Raw genomic sequence first — 25,600 nt, 5'->3', positions numbered from 1 at the left:
TCTGTGTATGTGATTCGATAAGATATTGAGGCTTTCCTATGGACACCATAAAAAATACCTTTCTTGAGGCGTCAGCAATACAGGGTATGACATTCCTCTCAATCTGACATTCCTTTGGACTCTCTTGTTTCTCAGGTGTTCCAGAAGGAGTTGGGGAAGCGAGCCGGGTGCATTAGGACCCTGAAGCGCTCGGTGAGGGACCTGACCAGGAGCAGCACTGCTGATGCCCATTGGTTGCAGGAGCAGATGGACGAATTGGAGGGACGCTGGGAGGATGTGTGTAAACTGTCCGTATCCAAGCAGGCCAGGCTGGAGGCAGCCCTTCAACAGGTAACTCACCATACTGTCTTATTCACATTTTACGATCACATTTGACTTATCTTCAGTGTTATGTAATGTACTTGTATAGAATGGACGGGGTATATCAAAGTTCACATCTCGGATGAGCCCCCAGAAATTGTCCAAGACAATTTCCCCCCTCTTGGACAACAAAGTATATCCTTCCTAAACACTTTACTTAAAGCCTGCAGGTATAATGATTCATGACTTGTTATAAACATGCATGAGGCTTTATAATGTCTTGTTATGTCTTTCTATTAAGGACGGTTGATCTCATTGTGTGTCTCTGTCAGGCTGAGAAGTTTGACAGGCTGGTCCACTCCTTCCTGGAGCATCTGGCGGAGGCAGAGAGGGTGCTGAAGTATGGGGTCATCCCTGAGGAGGAGGAAGCTCTGCTGGCCTTTCGCAAACAACATGAGGTAGGTAGACATTTAGGCCTAATACCACTGTAGCCTCCATTATTAAGGTGTATAAATAGCATAATAACAATTAATATCAGGGCTTGTAGAGGTTGCAAGATATAAAAGCCTGATGCTTTATCTAGCTTTTGATAATAATAATAATAATAGTTCATGGTATTTATAAAGCGCTTTTCAAGAACCCAAAGTTGCTTTAAAATTGTAGAAATGAAAAACAAGAAACTGAAATCAAAACAAAACAACGCCAAACTTAACAAAAGGACAAAAACATGAAACAAAGAGTAGGGTCTGGGCTCAAGGAAGGGAAAAGGTGTCATGTGTCAGTGCATTACTGAGTGAGCAGGTGTTGTGTGTGTCTGTGAGTAAGTGGAAGATAGTGGGTGCTTGAGAAGAGTGTGTGTGAGGATAGTGGGGTTAAGGGCAGGTCATGATGAAGAGGTAGGACTAGACTGAAAGATGGTGATGGACTCAGATGGCTGGAGGGAGGTAGTTTCAGTTTTGTGGTTGCCTTTTCAGCTTTACTGACTTTCAAGATACCAAGCTTCAGATCATTTTGTATTTACTCATAGTTTTATAGTTTGATGGCATTACCCAGTAGACAGGGGGTGTATTGAGCTCGGTGTTTGTGCCCTGTGTCCAGGAGTCAATCACTTCCCTGAGCTTCCAGGAGATGGAGCTAGAGAGCATCCGGTGTCTGAGTGAGGAAATCCTGTCCTCCTGTCACCCAGACTCCATCATCACACTCAAGTCCTGGATCAGCGTCACCAAGACCCGCTACGAAGAGGTGAGTCCACTCTTACCTACTTAGGATTTTACGTAGGACAAAAATATAATGACAATGACTTAAGTGTTGTATCGGTGTAGCCTTATTTCGTTGAGGTATTTAAGTTCGCCTTTGCGGAGTCACCAGAAAACACTAACATCCGGTTTTCAGGGGTATAGTATTTTACAGCCAAACTTCTGCTTCCCCTAAAAACTGAAGTGGGATCTCTGCTCAGGCGTCTTTCTACACCTGCTACGCAAGGTTATATTTACATTGACCATCCCCCACAAAAAAACTCTGAATGTTTGATCCATTTTTAAGATCCATTATGTTTTTGTTGCTGCCTATGATGTGCTAGCCAGTGCAAAGGGAATGAGTGAGTTGGCCAGCCAGACAGCCTGTCAGTCAATCTGCAGTCAGTCAGTCTGCAGTTAGTCATTTTCTGTTAGGTGGTCTTGCTGATTCCCTGTAGACAATACAGAATCCAGAAGTAACTTTTTGCTGGTGTTCCCTCTCTCTCTCTCTGATTCAGGTGCAGACTTGGGCCCAGCAGCAGGGCCAGAGGATCCAGGCCAGCCTGTCTGCTCTGGAGGCTGAGCGGGAGAAGCTGCAGCGCCTACTGGACTGGATCTCATCCGCCGAGGAGGCCCTCAACCTCAGAGACCAGGAGCCACCGGCTGAGAGCATCGAACACAACCAGGAACTCATCGTCCAACACATGGTATAGTACATAAACACAGAGTTTCACAGTCCCAAACCATAGAGTCTCTACGAGCTACAAACCATACAGAGCACAGGACTAACAAACACAGATAAACAGTTGCAATTCACACAGTATACAATTACCAAGTCCATTTACATTTGACATTTTAGTCATTTAGCAGACACTCTTATCCAGAGATGACTTACAGTTAGTGAGTGCATTCATCTTAAGACAGCTTGGTGAGACAACCACATATCACACAGTAAGGACATTGTCCCTCAATAAAGTAACTATCAGCAAAGTCAGAGCTATTAAGGGGGGAAAAAGTCAAGTGCAAGTATTAGTTCACAAAATACTATGTATTTTTTTCTTTACAGACTCAAATTCTTTTTAGTTAAGACTCAAATAATAACTCACCATTCCTCTCTCCAGGTATTCATGGAGGAGCTGAACCGAAAACTACCAGATGTAGAACATGCCACAAAATCCTGCAAACAGAAGCTGATCCCCAAACAGCAGGCTTCGCCGTGCCGCAAGGCACTGACAAGTAAGTGAAGGGTTAGGGTTTGCAACCGGTTGGCTTAGGGACTTTGTATTTTATTGAATAACTGTTTTACTTACAGCACTAATCTGAGCCATATTAAAATGTTGACGTGCACATTTTTTGAGGGATTATGTCAAACATGGACACATTGTACATTAAAGGCCCAACGTAGTCAAACACGTAATTAATTGTCCTGTGTTTTATACTGTATATATTTCCACACTATGAAGTTGGAATAATGGTGTGAAATTGTGAAAATTATGATAATGCCCTTTTAGTGTAAGAGCTGTTTGAAAAGACCACCTGAAAGGTTTGCCTATTTTGATGGGATTGAGTTTTGGCCTGCCTGGTGACATCACCAGGCGGTAAATTACTTAAAAGACTAAAGAGAGTTCCAAACCTCTCTGCCAATAACTTCTCATTGTCAGTCCCCCCTCCACCCAATCAGACCACTCCCAGACAGTCCTTGCTAAATTCTTGCTTGAGAAATTGCTCTTTGCTGTTTTTGTATATTTTTGACCACAGTAAGGTACCTCATTGTTCCCCAGAAATGATTTGATATTGAGATAAAAAAATTGTTTAAAAAAAAAAATGTAAAATGCTCCTTGAAGTTTGTAGATACTAAGCTAATCGAGGTATCCATCTTCCTGTGTTTGCTCCAGAGAGGAGGAGCACTCTGAAACTCCAGCCTACACTAGTCCCTCTCCCCCTGGAGAACCTGGACCCTCAGACCCCTCAGCTGAGTCAGCTGGTCAGCCGCTGGCAGAAACTCTGGCTCTTGGCTCTGGCCAGACAGGGCCGCCTAGAGCAGCACGAGCAGAGACTCCAAGAGGTGACTGGCACAACATATTGCCAGCTATGTGTTAACTCTTTGCTTCACAGCGGTATGCTGCGTTCCCGTACATGCTTTATGAACGTAGTTCTAAACGTTTGTGAGCAGCTATTGGTGCATTAAAGTGCATTAGTTAATAAGACAGAAAAAAAAGGAATTATGAAGAGGGTATTCATTGGAAGTGTTACCGAATTTCCCTTTCAATAGCTTCAAATCTGGATCTAAATTACTCTATGTACAGTGTTAATGTCATTTGTCGCTAATATGATTGATTCTCAACAAACAGATGGAGGAATTTGCAAACTTTGACTTCAACGTCTGGCGAAAGCGCTACATGCAGTGGATCAGCCACCTCAAGTCTCGGATCCTAGATGTGTTCCGAAACATCGATAGGGACCAGGATGGACGAATCAGCAAGAAGGAGTTAATCGACAATGTCCTGGCATCCAGTAAGCCCTGCCCTCATACCCACTCCTAGCCTCTCAGTGTCTGTCACTCAAACCCTATATCCATTTAATCAATATCAACGCCCATTCATTATTGATTTGATATGTGTATAAAACTGCCACTTGGTACTAATGTCCTGGAGAGGACGATGGCCTTATTTAATCAGCAGAAACCTTTGATCAGTCTGTTATTAAAATCTTATTTACATGTCATCTCCCATCACTGATTCAAAGTCTAAAACTTAACAAATCCACATATTACCTTTTTAGAATTCCCCACCAACTCCCTGGAGATGAATGCAGTGGCCAATATCTTTGACATCAATGGGGACGGCTTCATTGACTACTATGAGTTTGTGAGTGCCCTCCATCCCAGCCGGGATCCCTACAGGAGGACGCTAGATGCAGATCAGATCAACGAGGAGGTAAAATGTCTCCCAGGGTTGTTTTCATGCCCATGATCTTCAACGGTGTAACAGCATACAGTACCACGTACACCTAAACACAGCTGTGTTTGATGAAAGTTATCTGACTGACTGACTCCCGTATCTCCCTCAGGTGAGTCGACAGGTGTCTCAGTGCAACTGTCCCAAGAGGTTCCAGGTGGAGCAGATCAGTGCCAACCGCTACAGGGTGAGGGACCTTAAACCTTTTGATTGTATGTCGGTCATTGTAACAAGGAACATGTGTTGAACTGAACCCAGTGAAAACTTTGGTTATAGGGTTGTTAATGCCAGACTATTGAAACCAGCTATGTCTTTCGTTGGCCTCTGCTGTAGTTTGGGGATTCCCAACAGTTGCGGATGGTGCGTATCCTGCGCAGTACCCTGATGGTACGAGTGGGAGGAGGTTGGACAGCACTTGATGAATTCCTGGTCAAGAATGACCCTTGTAGAGGTTAGTGGAGACTTAAAGTAGGACCGCATTGATTGATGAATAATTCTCAAATATAAGGTTTTAACTTTTAGTTTATTTTCGTCTTATCTTGGATGTTGTCATTTCATCCGAACCATGTTGAAGTTTGTTAGCTGGTCATTTAGCAACATCCATAATCTCCTGGCTAGCATTTTCTTTATAGCAATGCTAGTGGAACAGCTTGTATCAGTTTTTAGCAGTGCATTCAAAAGCATGGGGACAGCGCCCGTGGTGACCTGAGAAGCACTGTAGAGCTCTTTCCGCATGCTTTTAATACAATCCATTTCCAGTTGCATTGCATCCACTACATCCTCCAAAAACACTTGCTTTAACTTCTCTGGGATATGTGGGACGCTAACGTCCCACTTGGCCAAAAGCCAGTAAAAATGCAGAGCGCCAAATTCAAATAAATTACTATAAAAATCAAACTTTCATGAAATCACACATGAAAGATACGAAATTAAAGCTACACTTGTTGTGAATCCAGCCAACATGTCAGATTCAAATAGGCTTTACGACGAAAGCACACCAAATGATTATGTTAGGTCAGAGTCACAGAAAAACACAGCCATTTTTCCAGCCAAAGAGAGGAGTAACAAAAAGCAGAAATAGAGATAAAATTAATCACTAACCTTTGATGATCTTCATCAGATGACACTCATAGGACTTCATGTTACACAATACATGTATGTTTTGTTCGGTAAAGTTCATATTTATATCCAAAAATCTTAGTTTAGGCGGGACGCTACTGTCTCACTTGGCCAAAAGCCAGAGAAAATGCAGAGCGCCAAATTCAAGTAAATTACTATAAAAATCAAACTTTCATGAAATCACACATGAAAGATACGAAATTAAAGCTACACTTGTTGTGAATCCAGCCAACATGTCAGATTCAAATAGGCTTTACGACGAAAGCACACCAAATGATTATGTTAGGTCAGAGTCACAGAAAAACACAGCCATTTTTCCAGCCAAAGAGAGGAGTAACAAAAAGCAGAAATAGAGATAAAATTAATCACTAACCTTTGATGATCTTCATCAGATGACACTCATAGGACTTCATGTTACACAATACATGTATGTTTTGTTCGGTAAAGTTCATATTTATATCCAAAAATCTTAGTTTAGGCGGGACGCTACTGTCTCACTTGGCCAAAAGCCAGAGAAAATGCAGAGCGCCAAATTCAAGTAAATTACTATAAAAATCTAACTTTCATGAAATCACACATGAAAGATACCAAATTAAAGCCACACTTGTTGTGAATCCAGCCAACGTGTCAGATTTCAAATAGGCTTTTCGGCAAAAGCAAATGATGCTATTATCTAAGGATAGCAACAGAGTAAACAAAGAGAGAGAAGCATATTTCAACCCTGCAGGCGCGACACGAAATGCAGAAATAAAAATATAATTCATGCCTTACCTTTGACGAACTTCTGTTGTTGGCACTCCAATATGTCCCATAAACATCACAAATGTTCCTTTTGTTCGATTAATTCCGTCGATATATATCCAAAATGTCCATTTATTTGGCGCGTTTGATCCAGAAAAACACCGGTTCCAACTTGCGCAACGTGACGACAAAATATCTCAAAAGTTACCTGTAAACTTTGCCAAAACATTTCAAACTACTTTTGTAATACAACTTTAGGTATTTTTTAAAGTAAATAATCGATAAAATTGAAGACGGGATGATCTGTGTTCAATACAGGATTAGAACAAACTGTAGCTAGCTTTCTGGTCACGCGCCTCTAACAAACAGTACACTTCAAGTGACCCTCGTTCAAGATGGCCGTACTTCTTCATTACACAAAGGAAAAAACCTAAACCAATTTCTAAAGACTGTTGACATCCAGTGGAAGCGGTAGGAACTACAAGAAGGTCAATTAGAAATCTGGATTCCCATTGAAAACCCATTGAAAAGAGAGTGACCTCAAAAAAAGAAAACTCTGAATGGTTTGTCCTCGGGGTTTCGCCTGCTAAAAATGTTCTGTTATACTCACAGACATGATTCAAACAGTTTTAGAAACTTCAGAGTGTTTTCTATCCAAATCTATTAATAATATGCATATCTTATCTTCTGGGGATGAGTAGCTGGCAGTTGAACTTGGGTATGCTTTTCATCCAAACGTGAAAATGCTGTTAATTTTTAGTTAATGAAGCCAGATTCACAATGACCATTGATGTCTGTTATTTATTTCACAGTGAAAGGTCGGACGAACCTAAAGATAAAAGAGAAGTATTTATTCGACAACTCCCAGAGAGGAGGCTCGTCTAAAATCCTGACGGTCAGCAGGTCCAACTCCAGCCTGAGTCTCTACAGCAGCGCCTCGGCTCCAAGCAGCCCCCTAACACGCAAAGTAAGATCACGTCCATCATAGTGTACTACCAAACCCCGAAACACTATTATCACTACCTGTGTATAAGCCTACAAACCAACAAGGTAAGCTTACCACTGTAACTTTGTACTAGCCCCAAACCAACACACTCTCCTTTGTAGAAGTATGATAGTCCTCAAAGCAATAAGGTAAGATCCTCTATTCATGTCATTGAGGTGGCTAGTAACCATGGTTTGATCATCTCTATTCCATTTTCCAGGCCTTACTGCGGAGGAGTCTCTCAGGCGACCGCTGTATCCGGCCCAGGAGCGCCATAGCTGCTCTGGGGTCAGATCTACAGTTCTCCACTGCGGGGAATGAGGATTCTCTTTCACAATCAGGTGTGTACAGTGAATCAACCCTCTATGAACGGAATTGGTCTTGCAATTATAGTACAGTTCAGATGAGTTCAACATGATAGCCCCTCCATTGACATAATGGCTTTTGTTTTTTTGTATTTTAAGAGGAAGCTGAAAGACTGCCCACATGATAAGGAAGGTATGTCCACTATGCGCATCATGTGAACGCTAGAGTGATGAGCTCCACTACAGCCTTGGGGTCCAGAGAGAGAGAGAGAGAGAGAGAGAGAGACCAACAAGACAAGGCCTCAGTCACAAGCCCATAGACTGCCACTAAGGGGAACTCCACAACCTTCAGAAGTGATACAAAAGGGCCTGATACTCTATTGGACACTGTGTTTGTAGGCTCTGTGGATAGCCTCTGATTATTCAGCTAGGGATCTGGACATGACCTCTGACCTAAACCTGGACATATCCCACTACACTCCTCTCTGAGTCATTGTATTGACATAGTCATCATTTCGATCATCTATATCAATATGCAACTTCAACACTGGTTTTCCAAATATGACAGAGTCCGAGGATAGAGATACTGGAACAGTCTACATGGATACACATTGCATGACGGTTACCAGTATAGATTACAATCTAGCTTCAATATTTGTTTTACCCTGTGCCCGTATAATGATGTCAGGGCAAGCTGCGATCAAGCAGCGATGTGGGCTGAAGCTAAATCACAAAACTCTACAAGAGCAAACACGTGTATTAGCAGAAACTGGATATTCATTTTCGAAGCTATATAAAGTCAGGATTTCATCAGCGACTGTCATAATTAGTTCCTTTATGTTACTGTGTGTACTGCATTTCTCCCTTTAAATAAGTGTGTCTGTAAAATGCGCTCACGTGCAAATACGTGAAGGTGTGCTAGTAGGCCCTGTGTTTAATAACAAGACACAGACCGTCCAAAAGATGACGCCAAAAACCTACACAGCCAATGGTTCCATCATCTTTCACCGTTGTAATTATTTTTCCATGACATAATAGGAAACACTAGATTGGTCCCAGATCTGCTTGTACTGTTTCGCCAACAACGTCCATAGTAGTTGGCAAGCCAGCACAAACAGATCTGGGACCAGACTAATGAAACACTGCTGGCGGGGCCACATTGCTATTTCATGTTTCAAATTTAACCTGAACTGATGCTACACTGTCAGTTAAAGGTTTATTTTTAACGTCCTGTTAAAGTATTGTTTTAAATGCTACATTTTAAGATCAAAAAATGTATGAAGACGGGCATGGGTCATTGTTTTGTTGAGATTATTTTCTCAGGTTTGGTTTTGCCTTTTGATGTTTAAGGGTTCAATGTTTAAGTGGAACATTACTGTGATATTGTAGATGTACTTTTTATGTTACTGCTGTGTAGTCACTGGAGGTTTTGTATGGCAAGTTATGTTCTTCACACATGAACTTCTCCCCATGAAATGCACTTTTTATTTACTGAACTACAGTCAGTGCATTGGTTTGGTTCTGTATGTGTGTGTGGTGACACATTTTCTGATTTTAATTCACTTAGCTTCAGTGTTTAGGACTAGAGAAATAGACTGACGTTTATTTTATTTCCGATGAACAACTGTATTTCTACAGGGTTTCACGGGGTGTGACCCTCCCAAAATACAAACGTGTAGTTCTCAATGAGATCTTGACTTTCTTTCTTCCATTCGGGTCTTAATTCGGACTATTTTATGCAAACCAACATATTAATTTACACTTGAAGTCGGAAGTTTACATACACTTAGGTTAACAAACTATAGTTTTGGCAAGTCGGTTAGGACATCTACTTTGTGCATGACACAAGTCATTTTTCCAACAATTGTTGACAGACAGATTATTTCACTTATAATTCACTGTATCACAATTCCAGTGGGTCAGAAAATGAACACTAAGTTGACTTTGCCTTTAAACAGCTTGAAAAATTCCAGAAAATGATGTCATGGCTTTAGAAGAATCTGATTGGCTAATTGACCTAATTTGAGTCAATTGGAGGTGTACCTGTGAATGTAATTCAAGGCCTACCTGCAAACTCAGTGCCTCTTCGCTTGAAATCATGGGAAAATCTAAATAAATCAGCCAAGACCTCAGAATTTGTTTTTTAGACCTCCACAAGTCTGCTTCATCCTTGGGAGCAATTTCCAAACGCCTGAAGGTACCACGCTCATCTGTACAAACAATAGTACGCAAGTTTAAACACCATGGGACCACGCAGCCGTCATACCGCTCAAGAAGGAGATGCATTCTGTCTCCTGGAGATGAACGTACTTTGGTGCGCAAAGTGCAAATCAATCCCAGAACAACAGCAAAGGACCTTGTGAAGATGCTGGAGGAAACAGGTACAAAAGTATCTATATCCACAGTAAAATGCATCCTATATCGACATAACCTGAAAGGCCACTCAGCAAGAAAGAAGCCACTGCTCCAAAACCACCATATAAAAGCCCAACTACGGTTTGCAACTGCACATGGGGACAAAGATTGTACTTTTTGGAGAAATTTCCTCTGGTCTGATGAAACAAAAATAGAACTGTTTGGCCATAATGACCATCGTTATGTTTAGAGGAAAAAGGGGGAGGCTTGCAAGCCGACGAACACCATCCCAACCGTGAATCACGGGGGTGGCAGCATCATGTTGTGGGGATGCTTTGCTGCAGGAGGGACTTGTGCACTTCATAAAATAGATGGCATCATGAGGTAGGAAAATTATGTGGATATTTTGAAGCAACATCTCAAGACATCAGGAAGTTCAAGCTTGGTCGCAAATGGGTCTTCCAAATGGACAATGACCCCAAGCATACTTCCAAAGTTGTGGCAAAATGTCTTAAGGAAAACAAAGTCAAGGTATTTGAGTGGCCATCATAAATCCCTGACCTCAATCCCATAGAACATGTGTGGGCAGAACTGAAAAACCATGTGCGAGCAAGGAGGCCTACACACCTGACTCAGTTACACCAGCTCTGTCAGGAGGAATGGGTCAAAATTCACCCAACTTATTGTGGGAAGCTTGTGGAAGGCTACCCAAAACGTTTGACCCAATTTAAACAATTTAAAGGCAATGCTACCACATACTAATTGAGTGTATGTAAACTTCTGACCCACTGGGAATGTGATGAAAGAAATAAAAGCTGAAATAATTATTTCTCTCTACTATTATTCTGACATTTCACGTTCTTAAAATCAAATGGTGATCCTAACTGACCTAAGACAGGGAATTTTTACTAGGATTAAATGTCAGGAATTGTGAAAAACTGAGTTGAAATGTATTTGGCTCAGGTGTATGTAAACTTCAGACTTCCAACTGTATGTCTCTTTCTTCCTTTTGAGCCTAAACATATAAGCAAAAGGTCCCACCTATAGCGAACGTTCCTCACATGTGTCTCTCAAACAATTACACCTCTGCATACAACAACTATCAGACAAAGGATTGATTTCACTCACCATGACTGTGTAAGTGCTACAACTCATATCAATATTATAAACCCAAAGAAAACTGTATATCAGGTGACACGCTTGTGAAAGTCTACACCCTCAACTCTACCTCAAACAGATGAGGCTTGAGGCTGACGATGTCCTAAAATTGACACCGTACATTATTTTGTCTATAGGTGGTATCTAGACTTGTCCCTGCTCAGTCTTGTATAGTGCTTGCCTTCTCTATGGTTTACTGTATGCTTACTACTGTAAGCAAGTGTGTGTATGTTACCACTGTTAGCAAGTGTGTGTGTGTGGGTATGTGTTAAGTGTGGCTTTTCGATTTGATTGAGACTGGTCGAAGAAGGGTTAAATCTTATATGACAAAAACAGTGGAGTGTGTACTTTACATGTGTGTACTTAAGGTTGGGGCTTATGCAGTTCTGATTAAGAAAAACAAAAAACAATTCATTCCACTGTCATTGTACGCTTCAATGTGAGAATGTTGGCCAATACAGATGTCAATGTATGGTGAAACACAATAGCCAGATTATTCTACTGCTATGCACCCCTATCTTTCTCTACTGTACATGTCAATTTCTATATCCAGCACTTGTTCTGTTATCTAATTTAGGAACACTGTAGAATAATGCCACTAATAATGTTTTCAGTCTATTGTAAAATAAACCATTTGTAATGAAATTAAGAAAAAATTTCATATTTTAATACACACTTTATGGCTTTGATTTCCTATAATTTATTTCTGACCTTCAGACATCATCACTGCTCCATTTAAACACACGGGGTTCTCATAGTTAATTGTTACAGAGAAGTGTCACGTAGGCTAATAATGAATGTATAGTATATCTATGCTAGTAGTCTGTGAAATAATTTAGAGACAGGAAATCATACTGATAGCATGATCAGGGTGCTGAAGGACGATGGTACATAAAATCAGGGAAGTAGCTATTCCTAGTCTCAAATGATCATGTATTTTGTTCCTGTACCTAATAAGAGTATAGAAAGAACAAGATCTAACATAATTCCCAGGTGGTCGTCTTACTCTGTAATCTTTGTTTCTGCTTTCTCCACACTAAGACCCTTCATAAATGTCCAACTTCCTATTAATACATGTCACCCAAAACACACAAATGTGTATTGTTTAAAATGGAGCCACAAGACCCAGCAGAAAGAGAGAAGGGGAAGAAAACGGCCAATTGTGTTTCCACACACACAGCCAGCACCAACTCAGGTCATGAGAGTGACCTGCTTGACCGGCTTGGCCTGAAGTGAAACCACCATAGTGTCCTGTGACTGGACTTGTGTCCAGTTCACGAGTTCCCACCAGACCTGGGTTCAAATAGTGTTTGCTTCCTCTCAAATACTTTGATCTAGGGCTCTATTCAATCTGTAAAGCTGAAGCGTCCCAGAATCCACGATAGAAATGTAAAGGTCATCGGGAATGCAGACCTCCGCTGAGGCGAGAACGTTGCCTTTTTACATTTTCAATCACGCTGTACAGCTGAACTTCTGCAGTGCGGAGTGAATAGAGCCGCGCGATGTGTTCGATTGAGCCTGCTTGGAGTGCTGAAAGGGTGGTGTTTGCAGTTTTAGGACTATATTTCCTTGTTGATTCCATACCGCCAGGCAGGCTCAATCAAGCGCAGCTGAAGTATTTGAAAGACATAACGCAATCTCAACACAGGTCTGCTTCGCACACACACACATCAAAATGCGACATCAACATTCTGTTCTGTGTGTGTTGAAGCCTGACATTGTCTGAACAAAACAACATCAGGACAGTTATGATACACTATCCATGCCTCAAAATAGACCAATCTTCTGTTCTCCCTAGTCGTTAACCCTTCACCTCTGGACAGAGGGTGTCTCAGTCAGGATAACACATGACGTGAATGCCTTGCAGAAGGACCAGAGGGAGCTGCAAAACAATATCAGATGATAGTTGGTCATTTACTGCACTGCTGTAGCCATACAGGATGGTCTCTGTAATGTTGGGGAAACATGTTTGCCACATTAGGCTGTATACCTATTTAGTCACGCTACTCAGTACCTCAGCATCCTAGGCAATTGACTTTACTGACTATACTTTTGAGTGAATGTGCCCAATGAGAGCAATTGAGAAAAAAATTCCTCCAGGAAGACCATGGGCTCCTTCAACTGCACAATCGAGTGTGAGTTATTTTGTCCTGCTTGGCAGACTCAACACTCTCACTGTGCTGATAATGAAGGAAAGAATAGTCAGAACATTGCCTTGCAGCTTGGATCCCTTCCCAAAGACAGGAAAGAGCTAACTTAATGAGAGACCGATGAACTGTGTTACTGAGGATGGTTCACGATTCACAGCCAACCACTGCCTGACATTCACCTTAATCCCATGGCTATGGGGCGCATGAATCTGACAAACCATCCTGGATTACAAAAAGTAAACCTGAGAAAATGTTTTCGTAACTCTAGAACTTTATCAGACAAAAAGTAGAAGCCCTGCATGATAGGATAGGTTAAGCAAGAGTGGCGGGTGGGCAGAGGTGGAGATGGGTGGCTATGTGGGAGGTTATGTGGGAGGGATGGGGAGGGCTCAGGGAACAATCAGGGAGTTGTTTTGTTTATTCGTAAAAAAAAATGAGTTTGTGGTATTCGGAGCAGCTTAAATTTGCTAAAAATGCATGCTAAAAACGTCAAAAATAATAAACAATATGTTTTCGTAACTCCAGCACTTTATCAGCAGAAAACAATTAAAAGTATACGCCCTGTATTAAAATCTTGTGAAACATAAATGTGACAAAGAATGCTGACAACAAATGTGCAGAGGTAAAGGATCTGTGTAGGATTATTATTTATGTTTTCTACCCTGTTGATTTTGGGCTCAGTAACTCCCAGCACCAAAAATGTGATAAGCTTGGTAGTGTGGGTGTTAAAGATTGTTAGAAATGTTTTGTCTTCGGTAGCACGTTCAGATGACAGATGCTCAGTAAACTGCATCTACTGTACTGTAAGCATGCTCAAGTTGTAATGAATAAGCATCCAATCAGGATTAAAATAATTTGAGGACATTTTCAGGAAAATAAATATCTGGCCTTAATTGAGTAGAGGAGGGGGGTTGAGATAGAAGGTGGAGGGGTGCTCGTTCTCTGCACTCAAATCAACTCCCATCTAATCAAGCTCCAGGCCAATCAGGTCCATTCATTTGACATCATGGAATTTATACTGAACAAAAGCTACCGTGCAGCCCCCCCCCTCTGAAGTCAAAAATCACAAGCTGCTGTCCGAAGCTGTTGTATGGTTGGCTAAACTGGGCTACACACCCACCCTTCCAACCAGCAGGGAGGTCACAACCCTACTACCCCACCCTACCTCACTTCCACAGCCGCCCAGCTCCTCTCCCCCTCTCCAGCCTCTGTAGCCCAGGACATTGGCTCCCTGACTGGACCCCTGTGAACCAAAGTGCAGTGAAGCCCCCCCCCCGAGTCACGTGATAGTCTGGTACAGTAGTTATACACACACAGCACCATCCCACTGTTATTTAACAGACAGACACATCAGCAACCTGCACAAGGTCGCTCCAGAGCGTGGCGTATCAGCACTGCAGCCTCACACACACATACTCTGTCAGAGGACCATCACATTGCGCTGTGGGACTCAAACACCGGCAGCCAACATCCATCAACTGCATCCAACTCTGTCTGACTGAGAGGAAGCTTACAGAGTCAGGTAGGCGCAGTCAGGTGTTTCGGTGAGGATTGTAAATGTGTCATTAGTAGATGAAGAACTACTATATCATGTTTTGAGAAGAGTTGCGTTATGGGTTGAATACCATCATGTTACATGGCCATCTGAGGTTGAGGATCACTGGTATAGATATTTAAATGGGGTGGTGTTTTTCCTGGTTGCTTAATGAGTTATAAAATCATCACTTTTATTTTACTGTCTTTTTTATAGATTTTATTTGACACATGACAATTACTTTTCAGGTGTGCCTAACTATCATTTATCAAGTTTACACGGTAATTGGGATGGACTAACAGAAGCATATTTGACTGTATTTAGAAAATAAATGATATAACATTTTGGATTGAGAGATGCAACAAGTTGATCAGGTCTCTTCAAAGATAATTGAGGCACTTTGTATTTTTCTTACTTTACCGTACTGTACATCTTACCTAAGACGATATACCTCATAGGATTTAAAATGTCAATTCACGTTAAGTTGTATACCCCCTTTTCTAGCAATTAGTGGTACAGTACAGTATATCCAATATGAAGTTTGATGTTCTTTAGTTTTTCTTCTTCTAGCAAGTAATCTGTGTGAAACTAACTTGATTGCAATTAATTCCATGTCATATTTTACAGTCAACAACATACTGAAACTTTGCCAGGGTTGCACAAGGAAGAAAAATAGGAATGGTCTTTTTGTCACAATGATTATTAATGTAAAGTAGAAATAATGTCTGGAGATTGGTTACAGCTGTACAATACCAAACAAATTGAAATGCGTGAAATACAGTGTGGATGATGTTAGAGCTTTTCCTTGAAATACATGGGGTAGTTGAAATGCAATTGCCATTGCATTGCATGTTTAATGTCAAATGGAGATTAATGTACTTTCTCATCAGTCCTCATATCACTTTGTCTTTCTCTTGTATAACTGTCTGCGGTACCTTTCATAAGAGATGAAGGACAAAAACGAAATCAGATGCTTTTAGCACCATCTACTGGTCTACAGGCAAAATGTACCGTATATTCAATAGCGTTTAAGTAGTACCATAGGCCTACTTAATATTTTTGTTGATTTCTACTGAAGATTTGTTGTGAACGGTTAAACAAAAATGGCATAGTTCAAATACTTGTTTCATAAAACAGAGTTTGCCACAGTGACGTGTGATTTTACAAATGTATGTATTTTGCCGAAAGTGCACTTCACAGCCAATTCTTCACAGTGAAGAAACATATGTTCACTAGGCTGCATCCATCTGTTTTTTGGCAAAAACAAAGCAGGTTGTAAGAGCTTGAGGAAACACCTGCTGTTTCTCTTAGGGGAAAATAGAAAAACAATTAGGTAATAATCCTTTAGTATTGCGGAGTTTTTGTTATTGCATGGTTTAAATTGTACGCTAACATGGGTAACTTTTTCTCATTAGACTGGTTCATGTGCTCCAGCTACACAATGCAGTGTTGGATCCAATTAGCCCAACATCCATCTGAATCAGGAGACAATCATTAGACCAGAGCAAACTAAAGAAAATGTTAGCTGACTGAATGTGAGAAAAGGTTAGAGGCATGATGTACTCCAAACAAAGGATTGTCGACAACATTCCAGGTAAACGCTGCAAGGTGCCAACTCGATTGGAAATTACCTTTAAATGTCAAGCGCGCTGTAATCCGGTTATGGCTTGAACCCGGGCCAAAATCGTGTCATGTCAAATGAACAATTAGAAAAGATCAACAGCGCAATATGATTGTGACAACATCTATAGGCATCCTACTAGAGGGTAGAACATAGATAATAAACACATTTAATGACTCTCCAAGGATTCAAGGCTGTTGGAGAGACGTGCTGAGAATATGGGACTGTGGGACAGGAAGAAGACTGAGCAAACAAGTCAAGCCTGCTTTTCATGTGTTTTGGGTGTGTTGTCTTACAGTAATGTCATAGACATTACAGATACACTAAGTGGTCAAAGTAGCATATACTGCATTCCCTTTGAGTAGGTTACTAGGGGGCACAGTAACAACTTGTTTCATCATCAGCCTTTTAGATCAGTGCAAAAGGAAACCTGTACTGGAAACTAGGAGCAGTGACACTGTTAGTAGTGTCACGTCTCAGGTTACAGTCTCCTAAAACCAATCTGGAGTAGTAGTAGGAACTGCCCTCTGACATTCTGTTATAAATACACAGCTTCCTGTGACTGGTGTGTAGTAGAGTACTTGGCAGCTGCCTCTACCTCTCTCTCTCTCTCTCTCTAACTCTCTCTCTCGCTCTCCCTCTTTCTCTCGCTACAGCCAACGTTTTATGTTTAGAGGGGCAGAGCCATGGGCATATTTTCTAGGGGTGGAGGAGAGGGGGAGGGTACAGTAGTTGACCCCTCCCCCTGCTGCTACTGCAACTTGCTCTAGTGCTCTCGGGGCTGCAGGGAGGCAGAGCTGCAGAGCACATGGCAAATGTATTTTTCGAACGAGGCTCCTTTAAATCCGGGGGATTACGGCGTCATAGACAAGAGGAGCCTGTGTACTTCCTGTTCTGTCAATTGAATGGGATACACGGAAGTCGTGAGTGTGTGTGTGTATGTAAGAGCGATAAAGAGGGGGGAGGGAATATGAACTGAATGTACACACCTGCCGGCTGATGGAATAATGCTCTGATCACAGTGGAGTGAGAAGTTACCCAAGAGAGAAGGAGATATAATAGGCAGTCCCACTCCATCACAAGGTAAGATTATCATTCGTCTGAGTCTAAGGGGAATTAGAAAATAATTCCACAAGCCTCTAAATCCATCTGCTCTACACTGAAGCTGAGCCAGTTTGTTAATTAGGCAACATGGGATAGAGAAATGGTCTAACCAATAGTATTATTGGTTTGACTATTTCCTCATCACTCACATCCCATGTTGCCTACTTAACGAATTGTCTCAGCTACAGTGTGGAGCAGATGGAATTATTATGTCTTCCGTGTAGGATGGATTCAAGCTGAAGAAGAACCAGGAAGAGAGGAACTGAGTTACTGTGAGCATATACAGTAGTTCTGTAAACTCTTAAGTGTGTGTGTGTGTGTGTGTGTGTGTGTGTGTGTGTGTGTGTGTGTGTGTGTGTGTGTGTGTGTGTGTGTGTGTGTGTGTGTGTGTGTGTGTGTGTGTGTGTGTGTGTGTGTGTGTGTGTGTGTGTGTGTGTGTGTGTCCGTATGTATGTATGTAAATAAGAACCGTGTTTCTCTCCGTTCAGACACTGAGTGAGGTGACTCATCAACTATTCAGTTACAGACGTTGAATTACAGGCAACTATGAATCAGCAGAAGTCACAGTAACACCCTCTTACCATGTTGTACTTGCACAGAAAGGGATGAACTGTAGGTTCAGCCTGTGTGTATGGGGCTGTTCCCGAGACTAGTGAGTTTGTGTGTGAAAGGTCAGGTACTCTGTGCCAGACTCAACATTCGGGGGGACGGGGGGAGGGAAGGCTGCTGAGTCTGAGTCTTATGGTCACATACTGTGTAGCAGACAGGCTGGCTTTTGTAACCAATGACAACGTGGGTGAGAGGATACCCCCACCAACACTTACACATAGGCTAACCTTGAGGAGAACCAAGGGAACTACGGAAATGGGTTCATATAATGTTGTCATTGTGATGATGTTGCAGAGCTGAGAATGGGTATTTTGATTTAGTTCTGTGTTCTGGTACAATGAATAGTGTTTGGTAATTATGCCTTTCAGCACCCCAACAAATATCAGTTCATGTTGTTCACTAGTTTGCTCCAAATGGGGGAGGGATGGTTGGGTTGGAGGGTAATAAAGGAAATATATATTTTTTAAAGATATGTATGCATGTATTTATATATGTGTGTGTATGTATATATTTGCAAAAAAATATATGTGGGATTGGAAGTGATGCAGACAATTGCATTGATGGAAGCTACAATCTATCTGCAATATTAAAGCTGATTTATAGCCCCCCTCCAAAAAATCCTAATAAAATATCAGTACATGATCAGTATTATGGCAACGTATGTTGTTGCATTTTAATCATGAAATTGTGCATTGTTTGTGTGTTTCAGGTCCTTTATGCAAGTTGTTTACTGGCTGTGCCCCTGCCCTTCACCATGACTCTCCTAACCCACGTGCTGGCATGCCTCTTTGGCATGGGCTCCTGGGTGGCCATCAACGGGATGTGGGTGGAACTGCCCCTTATCGTTCCCGAAATCCCAGAGGGTTGGTACCTGCCCTCTTACCTCACTGTGCTCATCCAGATGGCCAACGTGGGGCCCCTTTTCGTCACCCTCATGCACCGCTTCCGCCCGGGCAAGCTGGACGAGCGGCCCGTCATCTACTCCATAGTGGGCCTGGGCGTGGTCGCCACCTTCCTCCTGGCCTTCTTTTGGAAGCACACGGTGCCCCTAGCGGGCGCTACGCATAGTGTCCCCCTCCTAGTGCTCTGTTTCCTACTCTCTGTGGTGGACTGCACCTCCTCAGTCACCTTCCTGCCCTTCATGATGCGCCTCGGGCCCCAGTACCTCACTACGTACTTTGTAGGGGAGGGCGTTAGTGGCTTGGTGCCTGCCGTAGTGGCTCTGGTGCAGGGGGTGGGGGTGGTTCACTGTCGGAATGCTACAGTGGCTAGCTTAGCCAATGGGACCTTAGGTATTAACTCCACGGTAGAGGCCAGTGGAGCGCTCCAGGCTCAATACCAGCCCGCTAACTTCTCGGCCCAGGTCTTCTTCCTCTTCCTCAGTGCCATGATGGTGGTGTGTCTGGCCGCCTTCCTCTTGCTCAACCACCACCCGGCCGTGGCCAGGGAGAGGAAGCGCGAGCACTACTTCAACAGAGGCCTGGCAGAGAAGAGTGACCAAGCCCTGTCCCTGTCTCACAGACCTCAAGAGGAGAAGCCCATGATCAACTCTCCGGATGGCCACCGGAGAGCCCGGCAGAGCACCTTTGGGACAGGCTTCTACAGTGGGCTGGAGGTGACGTTCATCTTTGTGGTTCTGGCCTGGGTCAATGCCCTGACCAATGCAGTGCTGCCCTCAGTGCAGTCTTACTCCTGTCTGCCCTACGGGAACCAGGCCTACCATCTGGCGGCCACCATGGCAGCCGTGGCCAACCCCGTGGCCTGCTTCATCGCCATGTTCCTGCCCTTAAGGTAAACCCAACTCTTGATTAGCATAACTGACTGATTAATCATTTACTGAACATAGCCTCTCAGATCTATGCAGTCACCAGTGAAGGCTGTTGAAGGTAGACATGGGGTGGAGTCATTGTAATGGCTGGAATAGAATGACTGGCAGTCACTGAATCAAGTTGACTTCTCTAACAAAATACAGAATAAACAGCATTAAATAACATTGTACTGTCTCATCCTAAAACATACAGTACTTCAACGGATCATTTAAGTAATCCAAACACCTTGAATTTTCCAACCCACTTCCTCAACTCACCTTCTAGCTCTTCCTTGTTCTTTTTTCAGGTCGTTGGTGCTGATTGGGCTTCTGACAATAGTTGGGACAGGGTTTGGTACTTACATCATGGCCATGGCTGCACTGAGCCCCTGTCCTCTACTGGTCCACAGCGCCTCAGGAACCGCACTCATAGTAAGGCTCTTTCTGTTATTACGTCATGAAATAGAGAGAATACATGTGTTACGTTGCAAGATTGCTGATAACATCTGAACACAACATTACTTCAATTTGATTTCATTGGGCCATTCGAAAAACGACATGTTTCTGAGTGAAAATGGGACGTTTGAGGTCAAACAAAGGCTTCCTAAACAACAGTAAACAATCAAACTCATGTCCATGCTATTCAGTATGCAGTTAATGATCCTCTAATGTACTGTGAATATTGACACAATGCTAGTATTTTTGTTTGTAATGTCTATCTACTCTCTGTTGTAGGTCATAGCCTGGATGTTGTTTGTCCTGACCCTCTCCTATGTGAAGGTGATCATTGGGGTGATCCTTCGGGATGAGGGCCACAGCGCCCTCGTGTGGTGTGGAGCAGTAGTACAGCTTGGTTCCATGCTAGGTGCCTTGTCCATGTTTCCCTTGGTCAGTGTCTATGGACTCTTCAAATCAGGGGACCCTTGTAACACCATGTGCACAAAGTAGGGATCAAGCTGTGGCTTACTGTTGAAACTCACTGTAGAAAACAAAAATGGTTGACACTGGAAATGTATATTTCATCATGCGAGTTTGCCTCTTTAAACTGATTTTGACGTATCTAGTCTGTCGCCAAAGCAATTACATATCTCCCTATGGTTCCGGAAGGATCTCTTTGAAGCACATTCTCAGATTAGAAACTAAATGGCACCAAACCGTTTGTTTGTTTTCTGTTGAAAAAAGTTTAAAAACATACGGTCTTAATTTGATCACCTTGTTGCAAGATAGGTTTTTCTGCATTGCAGGGGCTTTAAAACGTGTAGTGTATTTGAGGTTTAAAAAGGCTACTGAAGTTTGCAATTTCCACTTTGACATTTCAGACTTTAATTTTCCCTTGTGAAAAATGTTTCATTCCCTATGAAAATTCCCATTAATTATAATCCACATAATAATTCACATTTCCTGTTGCTGCAGAATTATTTTCCTGCTGTTGCAAACTGGCTCAAATATAAGACCTGAAATCTGTAAAGTGTGGGAGGCCAACTTTTATTGTTACAAAGACCACAAAGATGCTAATATTTTATTGCTAAGCTTTTTACAATTCTTCTTTAAAAGAAGATGAATGCCTTGTTTTACATGAAGGGTAATTAAGTATAGTGTTATAAAAGTGATGGTTGGAAGATGTTACTGGGACAAAACAGTGCCTTCATTTTGGAGTTTCTAGCACTGCAAATGTCAACCAAAAGGTAATTTATGTTTATTCTTTACACGTCTATGTTTTATGTATTTTTTTTCAAAACCAAAATTTGTCTTACATGCTTTGTATACGACCTTACTGCAGTTATAATGTAATGAACTGTCATTATGTATTGCTCAAGTCAATTAAAATGTGTATATATATATATATGTTTTGTATTTCTCTATTAATTGCTGACCTCATTATCAACTTTCTGTAGTTTATTTATCACTAGCATGGTTATAAAGCATCACTGTAATCCTAATCATACTTCAAACCTTCGCTTCCAGAATTTGACCAGTAGGTGTCAGGCTAGGATAATGGTAACACAAGCTGAGTGTGAGATCTGAACAGAGCAGGGGTCCACATCCTGGCATGTAGCTCAGACCTATGGATATCACATATGCCTTCAATCTGACTGCAAGATCTAATGGAAAAGTATTTAGCTATGAATACAACTTTTTCAAATGTATTTTTCTACCTTCACACTGCTTTCTTAAGCAAGCGTGTATAGTTCATTTTGTGTAGGCATGTTTCTGTTATTTATTTAAATTTGAGTCATGTACAGTAGCTAGATTATCAGTGTAGACTTACAGTATGGTTTAGGATTTAAATGTATTGATATACATAACACATTTACACACATTAATGTTACCATGAATATAGCCCTTTTATAATAAGGCCATATTCAAGATCATTTTATAAATATCACTGTATCACAATTTTCTTTTTTACGTTAGTCATTTTCTATTTGCCCTTCCGTCTGCTCTTTGAATGCATCCTGAAATTTCGCAAAGTACCGTAGGAGTTGTGCATGTCTCTTGAGTATTGCCCCATGCCACTAAGAGTCATGTCTCGATCATTTCCTGAATCTCACCCACTCACAGTAACTTAGAGTTCTCAGTTGATGGGTGCAGGTGTGTGCTCCTTTTCTCCACAGACCCTAAAGATAGAGAGCACCGAGGAGCAAAGTCATAGCCTGATTCAGGCCCCAGTGGATTCATCATCTCCTGTTGTCTCATATCATACATATGCTCTTATGTCTATTTGTGGCTTTAATGGTTTAAGTGTGCAGGGGCCCATCAATAACAGAGGTCAGAGAACTTTAGGTGCTGAGTAATATATGCAGGGATATCTTTGATTTATCCTCTTTGTCGAGAGAGCCCTGGCCAATTAGGATGCTTCTTCTGTGAACGCTATTGCTTCTGTGAATGTGCAAACTGAAATGCAGGTGGACTGCCTGACCTACGGGAAGGTGGGTGCTTTGGTGAAACCGTCATTGGAGTAGCAATGGCCATCTCTCTCTCTCCTATTGTCTCTCGAACCAATTTTCTTGCTCAGTCTCTCCCTCTTGACCCAAATCTCACACTGTCCGTTTCCCTCTCTTGGCTCCCTTTGATTATGCGTACAGCATACGTTGTGATCCTAATTTGAATTGAAAACATATGAGGGGAAATCCTAGCTCCCGCTGCTCTTTAACGGGCCGATGTGGGATTGGAGAATGCTGAGAATGATTGAATTTTGTGTTAAGGCCAGGAACGATCAGGTCTCGCCTGGCGTTATGCAATCGACCATTCTCCCCTCACAACGCGACGTCTGGTAAAAGCCAGAGAGGGAGGGCTGGAAAGCCCGACGTCTGGACGAGACCTAAAAGGGATTTCTCTAAATGATTCAAGGCAATACTAAAGGAATGCTGAGCGATCAGAGGAGCCAAATGAGATTTGATTCACCACTTCAAATGCAGAGACTCTGGAGGCGACTGCTTTTAATATTGCTAAATGGATTTTTTTACACCGTGATGCTTGACACACTATATTTCCTGACGGACGGAAACATATGGTTCCTATAGGAATCCTGCTATGCACTTTTATTGATATGATTATGTCATGTCTGTTTTCGTTCCACTCTTTCCACCTGCTTGGCCGCATTTGAACGTCTTATTGCGCAAAGGCCGGCTTACTCCCAGGCCTTAAAATTACCACTTTGTCCAAACTCATCAAAAACATTTTTATTGCAACCTCATACTATCATTTTGGGCCCGTTGGGGAAGGCTAGAGACTTTCCCCCCCCGTTTAGCCCATTACAGAGTTGTCTTGACCTTGGCTACTCTTTTCGTGCGACAACGTACGGCGTAATCAAAAGTTAAAAGCAACACAAGGTAGGCACCTAGCAAAAAAAACACAGCTTTTCTGATAAAACATTCATATGGGCTATATTATATATCAGGCAGGAAATCATTGGAGATGACAGGGTTGCCTTGCGGTTAAGTCCAGTATGGGTTCTACTTCTAATATTATCCTTCTCCCACCCCTTCTCAACCAATTGTAGCAGACTGACCTACATCAGGAGTGTACTATCAGTGTACTATATGTATTTTTTGCAATACTTCATAAAATAAATGACATTTGTGAGATGAATTAAATGAATGAGTTAGGTACTCTATGAGTGACAAGATTTACTGCTCTACCATTTGTGAACCATGAGGACACACACACACACACACACACACACACACACACACACACACACACACACAGTCCCATCACAGAGAGTGCAGGGGCTTCTGTTAACATAATACTCAGCTGTTATGAGTTTTCTGTGCTACAATGCACACAGTAGGGACTATGAAACAGAATGTCCGAGCTGCGGTCAGAGAAGGAAATACCTCTGTGTTTACTGGCTCTCTAAAACGTGGAGGCACTTCCTTGTGAGTCCTCTGCGAGTCATCTGCTGAAGGCCTAGAAGCAGGGCATTCGAAACCGATTTGAGATGGATCACAAAATGTCTCATGTGAGGGGAATTACTGGATCCCAAACGGTACCGGGTGAGGAAAACCCTGTTGGACCACAGAATGTGAGGAAAAGTAAACAGTTATTGATGACAGGAAGTGAAGGATGACACTAAGTTCTTAAGTTACTTAATTGTTTTGCTCTGTGTGATATATTTTCATGAAGGTAAGACTAGGGGCTCTATTCAATCCGTATCGCGGAAGTTCAGCGTTACAGCGTGATTGACATTTAAAAGGCAATGTTCCCGCGTTAGCCGAGACTGCATTCACGATAAACACTGCATATGTCAGCTCAATCAGAAATTACTTTTACATTTCTATCGCTTCAGCGATAGATTACATTTACATTTAAGTCATTTAGCAGACGCTCTTATCCAGATACAGATTGAATAGAGCCCTAGCCGTTCACTAAGCATTTTATTTCCACGTCTAACACACATCTTTAGCTAGTCTGGCTATGCTGATTCTCTACACGCGGAATAAGGCTGCGGCCGAAACGTGTCCGTGCAGAGCAATTTGGATTCATTGAAGATTATTTTCTGGTGTCCTGTCCATCTCATTTACTGTATTCGGACAGTGAACCAGACTAAAACCTCCTGTTGAGAAGTCCTATAGTCTCCTCTCTGTCAGGAAGCCAATCCACCAGGGGTGTGCCGGCAGGTCACCGCGAGGTCACGCCGGGCATCCATTAGAGTGCTCATTTAGTGGATTGCTCCTTTAAGAGGAGGGATCGGCCTGTTAAGGCAAAGAATCATTACCCTTCCTCCCGCCCCCACCCTGCTAACAATCAATACAGAGGGATCATTAAAATGAATAGCTGGACATTCCCCTTTCCTCCGGATCCTCATTGTGAAATCAGTGTCAGGGGATATGAAGCTTGAGCCGAGAGAAGGCGTCTAAAAGCCTCCAGTGATTGTCATGAAGTCATCTTAAGCCGAGAGCCCATTGCTGAGAGAGAGAGAGAGAGAAAGTACTAAGCACCCACCTGAACTCTGACTAGCCCTGCTTTTAGCCCATTAAGAGCAGCCCACGTGTCTGCTGCTACTGTAACATCAACACAACTACATAACGTATACAGAACTGTATGGTAGACAAGCTTGAGTGCAAATAGTAGCGTCGATGACTGTACAGTATGTGTGTGTTTCAGGGGTTTTCGC

General features: G+C 42.2%; 2 protein-coding genes across 5 annotated transcripts in view; both read left to right on the top strand.

Moving 5' to 3' along the window:
• Positions 1-11,833, top strand: part of LOC139572611 (plectin-like) — a 143,180-nt gene extending 131,347 nt beyond the window's left edge. The window contains exons 62-74 of the mRNA XM_071395304.1: positions 136-330; positions 633-758; positions 1,399-1,542; positions 2,054-2,242; positions 2,657-2,771; positions 3,431-3,600; positions 3,887-4,049; positions 4,317-4,471; positions 4,605-4,679; positions 4,826-4,943; positions 7,165-7,319; positions 7,558-7,678; positions 7,802-11,833. Of these exons, the coding sequence (XP_071251405.1) occupies positions 136-330; positions 633-758; positions 1,399-1,542; positions 2,054-2,242; positions 2,657-2,771; positions 3,431-3,600; positions 3,887-4,049; positions 4,317-4,471; positions 4,605-4,679; positions 4,826-4,943; positions 7,165-7,319; positions 7,558-7,678; positions 7,802-7,827 (1,752 nt within the window). The 3' untranslated portion in view covers positions 7,828-11,833. The remainder of the gene's footprint in view (positions 1-135; positions 331-632; positions 759-1,398; positions 1,543-2,053; positions 2,243-2,656; positions 2,772-3,430; positions 3,601-3,886; positions 4,050-4,316; positions 4,472-4,604; positions 4,680-4,825; positions 4,944-7,164; positions 7,320-7,557; positions 7,679-7,801) is intronic.
• A 2,798-nt stretch (positions 11,834-14,631) lies between these two features.
• Positions 14,632-21,821, top strand: LOC139573954 (riboflavin transporter 2-like). Of its 4 annotated transcripts, XM_071397973.1 has the most exons (5): positions 17,247-17,543; positions 17,789-17,836; positions 18,883-19,964; positions 20,289-20,412; positions 20,716-21,821. In XM_071397973.1, exons 3-5 carry the CDS (start codon positions 18,928-18,930, stop codon positions 20,926-20,928), a joined length of 1,374 nt encoding a protein of 457 aa, XP_071254074.1. In that variant the 5' UTR covers positions 17,247-17,543; positions 17,789-17,836; positions 18,883-18,927; the 3' UTR covers positions 20,929-21,821. The 4 variants fall into 4 exon arrangements, with proteins under 4 accessions (XP_071254072.1, XP_071254075.1, XP_071254074.1 ...); XM_071397971.1 differs by lacking the exons at positions 17,247-17,543; positions 17,789-17,836 and adding an exon at positions 14,632-14,827; XM_071397974.1 differs by lacking the exons at positions 17,247-17,543; positions 17,789-17,836 and adding an exon at positions 14,720-14,849.
• The last annotated feature ends 3,779 nt before the right edge of the window (positions 21,822-25,600 follow it).

The sequence above is a fragment of the Salvelinus alpinus genome, chromosome 4 (genome assembly GCF_045679555.1).
Source record: "Salvelinus alpinus chromosome 4, SLU_Salpinus.1, whole genome shotgun sequence".
Taxonomy (NCBI): domain Eukaryota; kingdom Metazoa; phylum Chordata; class Actinopteri; order Salmoniformes; family Salmonidae; genus Salvelinus; species Salvelinus alpinus.
This window is presented reverse-complemented; position numbering and strand designations above follow the sequence as displayed.